This window comes from Cherax quadricarinatus, chromosome 60, assembly GCF_038502225.1.
Source record: "Cherax quadricarinatus isolate ZL_2023a chromosome 60, ASM3850222v1, whole genome shotgun sequence".
Taxonomy (NCBI): Eukaryota; Metazoa; Arthropoda; class Malacostraca; order Decapoda; family Parastacidae; genus Cherax; species Cherax quadricarinatus.
In genome coordinates this window covers 25,258,453-25,275,090 of record NC_091351.1, presented here as the reverse complement: position 1 = coordinate 25,275,090, position 16,638 = coordinate 25,258,453, and the positions used below count along the sequence as shown (strand labels likewise).

The 16,638-nt window shown below is 41.2% G+C and overlaps 1 protein-coding gene across 1 annotated transcript in view; it reads right to left on the bottom strand.

Moving 5' to 3' along the window:
- The window catches only part of LOC128694527 (Y+L amino acid transporter 2-like), a 128,096-nt gene extending 119,567 nt beyond the window's left edge, over positions 1-8,529 (bottom strand). Inside the window, exon 1 of the mRNA XM_070097834.1 lies at positions 7,370-8,529. Within this exon, the coding sequence (XP_069953935.1) occupies positions 7,370-7,847 (478 nt within the window). The 5' untranslated portion in view covers positions 7,848-8,529. The remainder of the gene's footprint in view (positions 1-7,369) is intronic.
- Between the last annotated feature and the right edge of the window lie 8,109 nt (positions 8,530-16,638).

Sequence of the window (16,638 nt, the reverse complement as noted above, 5' to 3'; positions counted from 1 at the left end):
TTCTGGTAGATCAGAAAGGTTTAATCCATAGTTTTATCCTTCCAAATCCCCCTCAGTTCCATTTATCGGGGGTTGTGTGGTGTTGTTGACTGCCTGACCTGTTCTGCTGACTCAGCCATTTTTAAAACACTGAGGGGAGTAACGCCACCTACAACCTGACTTTCCTTGAGTTTATAGATATATTTGGCTTTTTCTGCTATGATTCTCTCACTGTACACTGGTCAGCTGAATATAGGTCAGCTACTATAACATTAACCTTGACTGTTTAACTATTCACTTCTTTCCCACGACTGGCACTGAGGGATAACCGTCCTATAACCTTGGAGTTTTGTACTGTTGATTTGACGATGTCTCCTGTGTTTCCCTCTCGTTAGCACTGGTACAGGTGATGTGATGGTGGTACAGATATGATGCTACTGTCAACAGATGAACGTCAGTAAAGATGAGAATTTCACTTCGCTAGTTGTACGTCTGGCAGTAGCGGCTGTTTGGATGCCGGTCAGCCATGTTTAAATGCTCAATTCTTTCCCTCGTTTGGCACTGAAGAAAAAAGTCCTACAGACCTGTCATTTCCTTGGAGATTTAGTTGATCAGGTTTTCTGCCATGTTGTCTTCCCGTTAAACACTGGTGCAGTTGATTTGTAGGTCAGTTATTTCACTGTAGTGGAAAACGTCTCATATCTGGTTCACGTCTGGCAGCAGGTCTGGTACTTGAATGCCGGTCCCTCTTTTGTCATATTTAGTCCATTTCGTTGTCGTCACCGTCAGTTTTTATGTTTTAATGTTTTATGATGCCAAATAGTCAGTTATTATATTAGAAAGAATAATGCAAGAAAAGGCGATAAAAAACAAGGAAATAACTCCAAAAAATATATGGGCCGTGAGCAGACTCGGTACCAACATCGCCGTCACCATACCTGATATAAATGACTATAATTTCTTGTAGAAACGTCGTAGGGAACCTCATAGGTATGGTAACCTTAGACCTGCAAAAGGCCTTCGATACTGTCAACCACAATATATTATGTAAGAAACTTCAAGCTATCGGTATAGGTTCTGTAGACTGGTTTAAGTCCTACCTTAGCAACAGGAGACAAATAGTCAAAATCAACAAAACGGAATCAGAACCCCTGCCGATAACATGTGGAGTTCCCCAAGGTAGTATTCTGGGTCCCTTACTATTCTTATGTTATGTCAATGATATGCCTATCAGTGTCAAGTGCAAACTCCTACTGTATGCAGATGACAGTGCTCTGTTAGTGTCAGGTAAAGACCCACAAGATATTGCTAATGTTTTAACACTGGAACTGGAGTCCTGCAGCAAATGGTTAGTAGACAACAAACTATCATTACACCTAGGGAAAACTGAAGCCATTCTCTATGGAACGAAACAAACTGAGAAGGGTAAATAATTTTAATGTTCAGTGTAATGGGGAGCCCATCACTTTGGTTTCATCAGTAAAATATCTGGGAATCCCCTTTGACCCATGGATGTCAGGAGAATTGATAGGGAACAGTGTAGTAAAGAAAGCGAATGCCAGACTGAAGTTCCTGTATAGACAAGCACAGTGTCTACCTACTGAGGCTCGCAGGACCCTATGTCTAGCCCTTATACAATGCCATATGGATTACGCTTGCTCTTCATGGTACTCTGCCTTGACAAAAAAACTGAAAGATAGACTGCAAATCACCCAGAACAAAATCGTAAGATTCATCCTGGGGCTGGGACCAAGAGAACATGTAGGCCAGGATGAATTACAGCAGTTGGATATGCTGAATGTTGAAGACAGAGTAAAACAACTGAAGCTAAATCATGTTTATAAAATTGCTCACGAACAGTGTCCAGAATATCTTGCTGTCAATTTTGTCAAGGTTGGGAACCAAAGCAATCATAGTACTAGGGGGAGAGAGCACAACTTTGTAGTACCCACAGTCATTGGCCAGGCGTCAAACACCTTTTATTGTACAGCAATAAAGGAATGGAACAGACTACCCGCACATGTCAAAGCCAGTCATAGCTTGAACCAGTTCAAGAAGACTGCCAAAAAGTGTCTGATGAATGAAGCTACAGAAAGGGAGGGGAATGATTTTCTATTTTTTAGCTAAAATACGTGTAAATTTTACCTTATTCCTAGTAATGACCCTCGTATTGTAGATAGTCTTAATGACCCTCGTGTAGTAGATAGTCTTTTTAGTATGATAATAAGATGTTATCTTCATTGTAGAATAATAAGAAAATATTATAACCTTTATAGTATAATAATAAGGTAAAAGGACCCCAATGGAAATAAGTCACTCTGTCTGACTTTTTTGGGTTATCCCAGGTTCTCTACACATATGCTGCTATGTATGATAATTCTATGTAACTGTATTTGTGTATACCTGAATAAACTTACTTACTTACTTACTTACTTACTTACTTATAACATTCTTTCTGGTACCATTGTGTTGCCAAAGAGTTGAGCTATTTTTCAGTATATATAACTCAATTTCCATATTTTTTCGATTTTTGGGTGAGCGCGCGCGGAAAATTGCCCTACAGCTCCCTGGAGGTACGTTAACATGGTTACCTAACACTTATGTATCACCCGGAGGAGGTACCTTAACATGGTTACCTAACACTTATGTATCACCCGGAGGAGGTACCTTAACATGGTTACCTAACACTTATGTATCACCCAGAGGAGGTACGTTAACATGGTTACCTAACACTTATGTATCACCCGGAGGAGGTACCTTAACATGGTTACCTAACACTTATGTATCACCCGGAGGAGGTACCTTAACATGGTTACCTAACACTTATGTATCACCCAGAGGAGGTACGTTAACATGGTTACCTAACACTTATGTATCACCCGGAGGAGGTACCTTAACATGGTTACCTAACACTTATGTATCACCCGGAGGAGGTACCTTAACATGGTTACCTAACACTTATGTATCACCCGGAGGAGGTACCTTAACATGGTTACCTAACACTTATGTATCACAGGGAGGAGGTACCTTAACATGGTTACCTAACACTTATGTATCACCCGGAGGAGGTACCTTAACATGGTTACCTAACACTTATGTATCACCCGGAGGAGGTACGTTAACATGGTTACCTAACACTTATGTATCACCCAGAGGAGGTACCTAAACATGGTTACCTAACACTTATGTATCACCTGGAGGAGGTACGTTAACATGGTTACCTAACACTTATGTATCACCCGGAGGAGGTACCTTAACATGGTTACCTAACACTTATGTATCACCCGGAGGAGGTACCTTAACATGGTTACCTAACACTTATGTATCACCCAGAGGAGGTACCTTAACATGGTTACTTAACACTTATGTATCACCCAGAGGAGGTACCTTAACATGGTTACCTAACACTTATGTATCACCCAGAGGAGGTACCTTAACATGGTTACCTAACACTTATGTATCACCCGGAGGAGGTACCTTAACATGGTTACCTAACACTTATGTATCACCCGGAGGAGGTACCTTAACATGGTTACCTAACACTTATGTATCACCCGGAGGAGGTACGTTAACATGGTTACCTAACACTTATGTATCACCCGGAGGAGGTACCTTTGCATGGTTACCTAACACTTATATATCACTCGGAGGAGGTACCTTAACATGGTTACCTAACACTTATGTATCACCCGGAGGAGGTACCTTAACATGGTTACCTAACACTTATGTATCACCCGGAGGAGGTACCTTAACATGGTTACCTAACACTTATGTATCACCCAGAGGAGGTACCTTAACATGGTTACCTAACACTTATGTATCACCCGGAGGAGGTACCTTAACATGGTTACTTAACACTTATGTATCACCCAGAGGAGGTACTTTAATATGGTTACTTAACACTTATGTATCACCCAGAGGAGGTACCTTAACATGGTTACCTAACACTTATGTATCACCCAGAGGAGGTACATTAACATGGTTACCTAACACTTGTGTATCACCCGGAGGAGGTACCTTAACATGGTTACCTAACACTTATGTATCACCCAGAGGAGGTACCTTAACATGGTTATCTAACACTTATGTATCACCCAGAGGAGGTACCTTAACATGGTTACCTAACACTTATGTATCATCCAGAGGAGGTACCTTAACATGGTTACCTAACACTTATGTATCACCCAGAGGAGGTACCTTAACATGGTTACCTAACACTTATGTATCACCCGGAGGAGGTACCTTAACGTGGTTACCTAACACTTATGTATCACCCGGAGGAGGTACCTTAACGTGGTTGCCTAACACTTATGTATCACCCGGAGGAGGTACGTTAACATGGTTACCTAACACTTATGTATCACCCAGAGGAGGTACCTTAACATGGTTACCTAACACTTATGTATCACCCAGAGGAGGTACCTTAACATGGTTACTTAACACTTATGTATCACCCAGAGGAGGTACCTTAACATGGTTACCTAACACTTATGTATCACCCAGAGGAGGTACCTTAACATGGTTACCTAACACTTATGTATCACCCGGAGGAGGTACCTTAACGTGGTTACCTAACACTTATGTATCACCCAGAGGAGGTACCTTAACATGGTTACCTAACACTTATGTATCACCCAGAGGAGGTACCTTAACATGGTTACCTAACACTTATGTATCACCCGGAGGAGGTACCTTAACGTGGTTACCTAACACTTATGTATCACCCAGAGGAGGTACCTTAACATGGTTACCTAACACTTATGTATCACCCAGAGGAGGTACCTTAACACGGTTACCTAACACTTATGTATCACCCAGAGGAGGTACCTTAACATGGTTACTTAACACTTATGTATCACCCAGAGGAGGTACCTAAACATGGTTACCTAACACTTATGTATCACCCAGAGGAGGTACCTTAACATGGTTACCTAACACTTATGTATCACCCGGAGGAGGTACCTTAACATGGTTACTTAACACTTATGTATCACCCAGAGGAGGTACCTAAACATGGTTACCTAACACTTATGTATCACCCAGAGGAGGTACCTTAACATGGTTACCTAACACTTATGTATCACCCGGAGGAGGTACCTTAACGTGGTTACCTAACACTTATGTATCACCCGGAGGAGGTACCTTAACATGGTTACCTAACACTTATGTATCACCCGGAGGAGGTACCTTAACGTGGTTACCTAACACTTATGTATCACCCGGAGGAGGTACCTTAACGTTGTTACCTAACACTTATGTATCACCCGGAGGAGGTACCTTAACATGGTTACCTAACACTTATGTATCACCCGGAGGAGGTACCTTAACGTGGTTACCTAACACTTATGTATCACCCGGAGGAGGTACATTAACATGGTTACCTAACACTTATGTATCACCCGGAGGAGGTACCTTAACGTGGTTACCTAACAATTTTTATGTGATAAATAGTTTACAACCGACAAGTTGAAGATTGAGACACTTATGCAACATATGGGGATTTTTACTGAAGAAACGTTTCGCCACACAGTGGCTTCATCAGTCCGATATAAACCAGAAAGGGGTAAGGAGAGGAGGAGTTTGAGGTAATCAGTCCCTCAGCCTGGAGTCTGCATAAGTGCCTCAATCTTAATAACACTTTTTGCCTACAAAAAAGTATTCATTATTATTATTATCATTATCATCTTCATCATCAAAAAGAAGCGTTAAACCCGCTAGGGTCATACGGCCCAAGAAACAAAAAATAAGTTACAAAAGTTTTGAAATCTTTTAGTCAATCAGAAAAGATATTGTCAACTTACTGCGCTGAAAGTAATCTTAGTTTTAATATAACTAAAAAAAATAAAACTTCACAGCCCAAATAAAATGTGAATCTCCTGTTGAACAAAGCACATTAATAAGAAAGTTTTAATGCGATCAGAAAAAGCATTCTCCAGTTATGGGTTGGTAGCGGACTCACCTCATACACTGGGTGTCCGCTGTTCGATCCCCGGTAACTGGGGAAACATTGGGTGAGTTTCTTAACAACTGCTGTCCCTGTTCACCTACCAGTAAGTACCTGGCTTGATAAATTAGTCACATGTGCAACTCTTGGGTATCTTTATTGAGGAATCGTTTCCTCAATAAAGATACCCAAGAGTTGCATATGTGTCTAATTTATCAACGTGTCAGTTCTCTGAACCATTCATCTACAATACCTGGATGTTAACCGACAGGTGTGGGTCGCATCCTGGGGAAAAATAACCCAAGTTACCCGATATGCTCTGCATAACTAGGAACTACCTGTATATTATGTCACTGATGACAGTTATGTCTGTATACGTTATATCCTGTACTTGTAGAAATAAATATTGTTATTGTAAATTTCTTAACAATTTTAGTAAATTGATAAATTAGCATGTGCATGACTTAACATAGTCTCCTTATAAGATGTATTAGCCAATTTACATTCCAGTTTAACAGAGAAATTTCTTAAGTTATTTAACGGATTATATCAGACAGTTACGAACACAGGTGTAGATTATTGGCCTGCAGACCTTCCTGTGGCACAATACCAATTAGAAATGAGCACAAAGGCAGCAGAAAACCTGACTGTACTTCTTCTACCAGAAACAAGCTGGTATTTACAGTGTATGTAGCCTATGTTCAGTATTTACAATTATGTACAATGAGGCAAATGCAAGAACAAGACACAGAGAGAACAGTGGCGACCAACAGGGAAGGTAAGTCTGACAAAGGTGCTTCACCAGTGTTCCACGGAGCTTCACGGCTTTGATGGGTTTCCTTGAGACTGGCGAGTTAAACCAAGGTAATGATTTAATGATGGGGCCCCTGATCGTTAAACCCGTAGCACCTGGTTCACTGGTAAGGAGGCATGCATGGCTATGTGACATGAGCTGAATACAATATAGCATATTCTTACCATGCTACACATGCAATTTTAAAAATAAAATAAGCAAATATTTAACTATACTCACTCCACTAAAAATCAGAAACTTCTTGGTGGGATACACATGCGTTAAAATTTTGAAGCTAATCAGAGGAGGCTATACAATACACCAAGGGCACCTACAAATGTCAGTAAAGATAAAGATAAGATTTCTCTGAATTTCTTAACTCGGGGGAAGGTTAACTACCCAGGATAACCCAAGAAAGTCAATGCGTGATCGAGGACTGTCCATTGAGCCTCACCTGTCAACTAACACCCAGGTACATACTTGCTGCTAGGTGACCAGGGACAGCAGGTATAAGGAAGCATACGAAATTTCTACCCAAGCCAGAGACTGAACCACGGACACAGTGTATGAGGCGAGGGCGTTGCCAAGCGAACTATCTTTTACTTGTTACTGCACACCAGAGTGGAAAATATGAATCAGTTGCTAGTACTCACTCATCTCAGTGCAGCAGAATGCTCCACACAGGCAGACAACCCCTGAGACAGCCCACACCACCAGGGACATGCCCACACTGCCTGTATATTGTAGCACCATCCTGGGCGACACAAATATGCCTGAGCCTATAATATTACCCATGGTGAATCCCACACAGTCGAGCAGTCCCAACTCTCTCTTAAGCTTCACCCCGCAGCCTCCCTGCTCTTCACTACACATCTTGCCCACATCTTCAACATTCTTATCTTTCTCTGGCTCCCGTTTATGTACGTCAGCTTTACTTTCCTTGTTTACAGGTGAGTCCAGTTCTGTCTGCTGTGTTCTGTGTTTTGATAAGCTTAATGTTGTGTGTAGCTGACGAGGATGTGAAGTGCTAACTTCTGTCTGAACACTTTCTTCATTCTCCATATTGAGATTTGTCGTTTTCGCTGCAAAATTTAGTTCCTTATTCTTCATCCTCAGTTTATCTCCATTCATTGTGGCCTCAGAACTAGGCTCAACTGGATGGTTCTCTGTGACTTTCTTTATCACAAATAACTTTTCTCTTTCATTCAACAGTTAAAATTCTGTAAATTTTCTAAAGGATGAAGCAGGACTTTGTGGAGGTGCAGGATCGTCAGGACCTGAGGTGATGTTTACTTTGTGGAGGTGCAGGATCGTCAGGACCTGAGGTGATGTTTACTTTGTGGAGGTGCAGGATCGTCAGGACCTGAGGTGATGTTTACTTTGTGGAGGTGCAGGATCGTCAGGACCTGAGGTGATGTTTACTTTGTGGAGGTGCAGGATCGTCAGGACCTGAGGTGATGTTTACTTTGTGGAGGTGCAGGATCGTCAGGACCTGAGGTGATGTTTACTTTGTGGAGGTGCAGGATCGTCAGGACCTGAGGTGATGTTTACTTTGTGGAGGTGCAGGATCGTCAGGACCTGAGGTGATGTTTACTTTGTGGAGGTGCAGGATCGTCAGGACCTGAGGTGATGTTTACTTTGTGGAGGTGCAGGATCGTCAGGACCTGAGGTGATGTTTACTTTGTGGAGGTGCAGGATCGTCAGGACCTGAGGTGATGTTTACTTTGTGGAGGTGCAGGATCGTCAGGACCTGAGGTGATGTTTACTTTGTGGAGGTGCAGGATCGTCAGGACCTGAGGTGATGTTTACTTTGCAGTTGACACAGTCTAACTGGTGGCCTCACCATGATTCTTCTCTCACTCCTGCCTCACATTAAAAAAATATGTATTCCTGGCACCAACGATGCTGCCTGACGTAGGAGATTTGAGCACAGAAGAGTTTTTTTTTTTTAATTGTATAGTGCTCCATGTTTAATGATTCAAAAAACTTAGTAATGAAGCTGCAGTATTTACAAAAGTTCCTATGATGCATAATAATAATAATAATAATAATAATAATAATAATAATAATAATAATAATAATAATAATAATAATAATAATAATAATATGTAAACTGTGAGACTGCAGTACTGAACTATGATACTGTGTAGGATGATTTATCAAAACATTACAAGGTTGTCTTTCTTAAAGAAGATTCCCTGATGCTGGTGAATGGTTCTGTATCCAAGGAATTAGAACTACTCTCTCATTACTTGGATCAAAAAGGATTACCTCCTGTGGAAAATTGCATTTATCTGAATGTAACTAATTATGTACATAACAGTAAATGATAACAAAGATAATTATTATTTATCAATGTTACATAGACAAGTAGGAATTTGGGACACCTAGGTCGCAAAAAATGTCCCCTTTCAATACCTACCACTGTCATAACCACAAGTTGCTCTAGACCTATTAATTAAATGAATTATACATTAGGAATTCTGGTAAATATATAAATTTGTGGACTGTATATTAAAAAATGATTATACATAAACACAATTACATAACAGAAGGAAAATATATCTTAATATCACTCACCAATTTGACTGAATATTAAGTTGTATCATACTCAGAAAAATCTCACTAACTAAATTTATGAAAACACTGGCCAGAATTATACACAAATCTAGAGAGCTTATCTGAGGTTCCTGGAGCTGTCTTGTCCAGTCGTCTGATATCTCAAGTTATGCAGGAATGCATGTCCAACAATTTCGCCTCCTATTTGAGAGGTGTCAGCCCAATTTCAACCTCTAGAGCACGAAAATTCCTTCCCATCACAGCAACGTTGTACACAATTCAAAACCAAAATGGCAAGTCCCCTCCTGCGCAGGCGCAGCTTCCCGTTTTCGATTACATAAATTTTAAATACAGTATGGCCATCTATTTACATTTAATAACTACTGTATTTCTGGAAAATATATACAGTATTTTCCACACCTCCCATTGGCTTACCACTATACGACCCTCATGAATTTCTCTCTTGTCACTGAATACAGTAGCAAGCTTTCCAATGTGTACTACGACATGTCTGGAACTTATCAAGTTAAGCATAACAAATATGATCTAAAAACACAATTTAATAGATAAAGCGGACTAATTTTATAATAGTATTTATTGGCTAACTAATTAATTTATTACAGAATAAAGTAATTGATATTTCTAATGTAATAAAAACTGCAAGTGTCAAATAATCAAAGTGTTTCTCTGATGAGTAGTCCTCTTCAAGGATGGGGGGGGGGGGGCTCCTTGTCGCGGTGAAGAAGCTTTTGGTCTGAGGAATTACACCTTTTGGTCTTTTTCCTCTGACCGAATCTAACTGCACCACATTCCTCCCTTCTCTGCCCGATCCTTCCCATCCCTCCTCCTTTCTTCATCCTTCACCTCTTCTTCTTTTCATGCTTTTGGTGTTTGGTGTCCTTCCCATCGAAAGTCTAGCTCCTACGATGGGTAAAGTGTGTCGCTGTCCGTCACATTGAGGTGGTGGTGGTGTTTGACGTGGACTCTGGATCATCTGGAGATGCTCCGATTCAGCCTTCTAACCTCCGTAGTCCAAAGGAGAGGCTTACGTTGTCCTTCGGGTGACGAGGTATCTCTGGAGGCCGCTTGTCAGTTCCAGGAGGTGGTGGCTAAAGGAGGAGGATTGCCTTGCTGTGGGCTTCCGACCGCCCCCCTTCCTCTCTCTCTCTATCTCTTTTGTCCACCGAGGTAGTTCGGTGGATGTGATGTTGCTATCTTGGATTGCCGGTTTACCAGCATAAAGGGGAGGGTAGGGCACGGATTACACTCCACATCTACACTACCGGTGGCACTGAGGACCCTCTTGGACTCAGAAGGGGATATGTGATTTCTTTATTTCTTCTTTGGAGCTCTACGTACCCCTTTTTTCTAAAAAGACAAAAAGAAGAAAAATGAAGCCTTACCATGGAGTCCCATGTCCATGAAATTCCTCGTCCCGGACCCCTATCTCCTGAGGCACTCACTCACCACTCTGCCTCATCATTAGACCATTCTTCAGACCTTCCTATCAACCTGGTACCTTCTTCGGTTAACATATCATTGCCCACATCTGGTACTGAGGTTCCACCTGGCCCTTTTGATATGTCCAACTTCCGTGCTTCTTTGACCATGCTTCAGGCTTCTTCCCCTACAATGCCACGATTTTCAGATTTCCCACTCATAATAAGTGGGTCATAATAAGCGTGTATGCACCTGGAGAAGAGAGGAATGCAGAGGAGAGAGAGAGATTTTGGGAGATGTTAAGTGAATGTATAGGAGCCTTTGAACCAAGTGAGAGAGTAATTGTGGTAGGGGACTTGAATGCTAAAGTAGGAGAAACTTTTAGAGAGGGTGTGGTAGGTAAGTTTGGGGTGCCAGGTGTAAATGATAATGGGAGCCCTTTGATTGAACTTTGTATAGAAAGGGGTTTAGTTATAGGTAATACATATTTTAAGAAAAAGAGGATAAATAAGTATACACGATATGATGTAGGGCGAAATGACAGTAGTTTGTTGGATTATGTATTGGTAGATAAAAGAGTGTTGAGTAGACTTCAGGATGTACATGTTTATAGAGGGGCCACAGATATATCAGATCACTTTCTAGTTGTAGCTACACTGAGAGTAAAAGGTAGATGGGATACAAGGAGAATAGAAGCATCAGGGAAGAGAGAGGTAAAGGTTTATAAACTAAAAGAGGAGGCAGTTAGGGTAAGATATAAACAGCTATTGGAGGATAGATGGGCTAATGAGAGCATAGGCAATGGGGTCGAAGAGGTATGGGGTAGGTTTAAAAATGTAGTGTTAGAGTGTTCAGCAGAAGTTTGTGGTTACAGGAAAGTGGGTGCAGGAGGGAAGAGGAGCGATTGGTGGAATGATGATGTAAAGAGAGTAGTAAGGGAGAAAAAGTTAGCATATGAGAAGTTTTTACAAAGTAGAAGTGATGCAAGGAGGGAAGAGTATATGGAGAAAAAGAGAGAAGTTAAGAGAGTGGTGAAGCAATGTAAAAAGAGAGCAAATGAGAGAGTGGGTGAGATGTTATCAACAAATTTTGTTGAAAATAAGAAAAAGTTTTGGAGTGAGATTAACAAGTTAAGAAAGCCTAGAGAACAAATGGATTTGTCAGTTAAAAATAGGAGAGGAGAGTTATTAAATGGAGAGTTAGAGGTATTGGGAAGATGGAAGGAATATTTTGAGGAATTGTTAAATGTTGATGAAGATAGGGAAGCTGTGATTTCGTGTATAGGGCAAGGAGGAATAACATCTTGTAGGAGTGAGGAAGAGTCAGTTGTGAGTGTGGGGGAAGTTCGTGAGGCAGTAGGTAAAATGAAAGGGGGTAAGGCAGCCGGGATTGATGGGATAAAGATAGAAATGTTAAAAGCAGGTGGGGATATAGTTTTGGAGTGGTTGGTGCAATTATTTAATAAATGTATGGAAGAGGGTAAGGTACCTAGGGATTGGCAGAGAGCATGCATAGTTCCTTTGTATAAAGGCAAAGGGGATAAAAGAGAGTGCAAAAATTATAGGGGGATAAGTCTGTTGAGTGTACCTGGTAAAGTGTATGGTAGAGTTATAATTGAAAGAATTAAGAGTAAGACGGAGAATAGGATAGCAGATGAACAAGGAGGCTTTAGGAAAGGTAGGGGGTGTGTGGACCAGGTGTTTACAGTGAAACATATAAGTGAACAGTATTTAGATAAGGCTAAAGAGGTCTTTGTGGCATTTATGGATTTGGAAAAGGCGTATGACAGGGTGGATAGGGGGGCAATGTGGCAGATGTTGCAAGTGTATGGTGTAGGAGGTAGGTTACTGAAAGCAGTGAAGAGTTTTTACGAGGATAGTGAGGCTCAAGTTAGAGTATGTAGGAAAGAGGGGAATTTTTTCCCAGTAAAAGTAGGCCTTAGACAAGGATGTGTGATGTCACCGTGGTTGTTTAATATATTTATAGATGGGGTTGTAAGAGAAGTAAATGCGAGGGTCTTGGCAAGAGGCGTGGAGTTAAAAGATAAAGAATCACACACAAAGTGGGAGTTGTCACAGCTGCTCTTTGCTGATGACACTGTGCTCTTGGGAGATTCTGAAGAGAAGTTGCAGAGATTGGTGGATGAATTTGGTAGGGTGTGCAAAAGAAGAAAATTAAAGGTGAATACAGGAAAGAGTAAGGTTATGAGGATAACAAAAAGATTAGGTGATGAAAGATTGAATATCAGATTGGAGGGAGAGAGTATGGAGGAGGTGAACGTATTCAGATATTTGGGAGTGGACGTGTCAGCGGATGGGTCTATGAAAGATGAGGTGAATCATAGAATTGATGAGGGAAAAAGAGTGAGTGGTGCACTTAGGAGTCTGTGGAGACAAAGAACTTTGTCCTTGGAGGCAAAGAGGGGAATGTATGAGAGTATAGTTTTACCAACGCTCTTATATGGGTGTGAAGCGTGGGTGATGAATGTTGCAGCGAGGAGAAGGCTGGAGGCAGTGGAGATGTCATGTCTGAGGGCAATGTGTGGTGTGAATATAATGCAGAGAATTCGTAGTTTGGAAGTTAGGAGGAGGTGCGGGATTACCAAAACTGTTGTCCAGAGGGCTGAGGAAGGGTTGTTGAGGTGGTTCGGACATGTAGAGAGAATGGAGCGAAACAGAATGACTTCAAGAGTGTATCAGTCTGTAGTGGAAGGAAGGCGGGGTAGGGGTCGGCCTAGGAAGGGTTGGAGGGAGGGGGTAAAGGAGGTTTTGTGTGCGAGGGGCTTGGACTTCCAGCAGGCATGCGTGAGCGTGTTTGATAGGAGTGAATGGAGACAAATGGTTTTTAATACTTGACGTGCTGTTGGAGTGTGAGCAAAGTAACATTTATGAGGGGATTCAGGGAAACCGGCAGGCCGGACTTGAGTCCTGGAGATGGGAAGTACAGTGCCTGCACTCTGAAGGAGGGGTGTTAATGTTGCAGTTTAAAAACTGTAGTGTAAAGCACCCTTCTGGCAAGACAGTGATGGAGTGAATGATGGTGAAAGTTTTTCTTTTTCGGGCCACCCTGCCTTGGTGGGAATCGGCCGGTGTGATAATAAAATAAAAAATAAATAATTAACCGAGATGAAACTAGCAATTCTCTAGTTAACACATAACTACATGGTAATTAACAAAGTTATTAATTTTTTTTATATATTTTATTTAAAACAGTGCGATACAAAATGACAGAAATATATTAAAAAAAATACACGAAAAAAGGTTAATGCACAAGAATCTCACTGAACCCTAACACATAACAACGACACCATACAGTACAATGGTAATATACCTCACACACAACACACCGTATATTACAGTGGTAATACACTCTCACACACAACACACCGTATATTACAGTGGTATTACACTCTCACACACAACACACCGTATATTACAGTGGTAATACACTCTCACACACAACACACCGTATATTACAGTGGTAATACACTCTCACACACAACACACCGTATATTACAGTGGTATTACACTCTCACACACAACACACCGTATATTACAGTGGTAATACACTCTCACACACAACACACCGTATATTACAGTGGTATTACACTCTCACACACAACACACCGTATATTACAGTGGTATTACACTCTCACACACAACACACCGTATATTACAGTGGTAATACACTCTCACACACAACACACCGTATATTACAGAGGTATTACACTCTCACACACAACACACCGTATATTACAGTTGTAATACACTCTCACACACAACACACCGTATATTACAGTGGTATTACACTCTCACACACAACACACCGTATATTACAGTGGTATTACACTCTCACACACAACACACCGTATATTACAGTGGTATTACACTCTCACACACAACACACCGTATATTACAGTGGTAATACACTCTCACACACAACACACCGTATATTACAGTGGTAATACACTCTCACACACAACACACCGTATATTACAGTGGTAATACACTCTCACACACAACACACCGTATATTACAGTGGTATTACACTCTCACACACAACACACCGTATATTACAGTGGTAATACACTCTCACACACAACACACCGTATATTACAGTGGTAATACACTCTCACACACAACACACTGTACATTACAGTGGTAATACACTCTCACACACAACACACCGTATATTACAGTGGTATTACACTCTCACACACAACACACCGTATATTACAGTGGTATTACACTCTCACACACAACACACCGTATATTACAGTGGTAATACACTCTCACACACAACACACCGTATATTACAGTGGTATTACACTCTCACACACAACACATCGTATATTACAGTGGTAGCGTTTTTTTTTAAGAACACCACTAACAAGGTTATATGTTACAAAAAACATCAAACACTGGAAATTATATAGATTATATAATAAAACATTGTGATAAAAACAAACACACACAGTGACACACACACAAGCACACACATATACACAACATGAGACTACATCAGGCACATACTAGGTGAGGCTTCCGCCTGTCAACACACACGTATGTAAGACTTAATCTAAGATCTCAGGTGACCAACAGAGCACCACGATACTCAAACATTAATTTAGGCGATTATCACGAGATCTTAACATAGACACAGGTATTTATGATTCAAAGAATGAAACATCCAATATATCAAAAATACGATGTAATATTTTACATCTCAACAAAACACAAAGAAAAAAATAATGCAATCAGTTACATGTAATATAATATTACAGAAAAGCTCACTATAACACAGTATAAAATATAAACATAAAATAAGAACCAGTAGCTTATGTTAGGAAACACATCTATACAATATACACCAGTAACTTGTATCGAGAGATAAATGGCGGAAGACCTTTTAACTTGTGTACATACAAAGTGTTAACAGTTATAGTGACGTCACCATCACATAGGAGACGTATATAAACACAGAGATAACAAAACATTCACATAACTATTATACACAATTAGTCACAGCTGACCAGCCCACTAGATTACCCACTGAACAAACAAACTATCTCAAATCTCTGAACTCCAAAGCTTTGTATTCAGAGGGGAAGTCTTTCTCCCATCTCCCCTCATATACCAACCTATTTCGACACTTTGTCCTATGAATCGTTCCCGCTAAAACTCGAATTCTACCATTATCTTCAACGTGACTCATAGCCCATGACACATAAATATAATCGGCCACGACGTACGACACCGCACGTTGTACACGCATATCAATCCCACCTACATCAAAACTCAACGCTTCGAGCGCCGACAAACATCTCCCCCACCAAGCACAAAACCCTACTGAACCACTCACGTACCATACCTAAAGCTTCACAGAAATACACAACGTGAAAAGCGGATTCCTCCGCCCCGCACGCCGACGCCGAACATCCCCGGTCCTCCAAACACCGATTATACAACACCATCCCGGACGGCAGGATTCCATGCAAAAATTTAAAAACCACTTCGCGTACTTGAGGAAGGAGACGCAACTGTTGGATCCGCCTCCATATATCACTTCACGTGTACATGGGATACATTCCTTCAACTCGCACCACGACTCTCTCCATACCCGCCATAACACGCGGAGCATCGTCTCGCACCTAATTAAATCCCTCCCTCCCCACCACCTGCGCAGGTCGCGATACATTTCAGTTAACCCACCATGCATCCCACCCAGTCGGAGAAAACGACGCTTCACGTAACATGCTATGACACGAGCCCCTAGAGGAATGAGACCTAACCCTCCGTGATGCATTGATGTCTCCACCACCGCTCTTGTGAGCCAATCGCACCCCGAGCCCCACAAAAATGTATAAACTCTATGCAAAAGACGTTTGACGTCCCCCTGCAACAGAGGATACAGTGCAGCAACA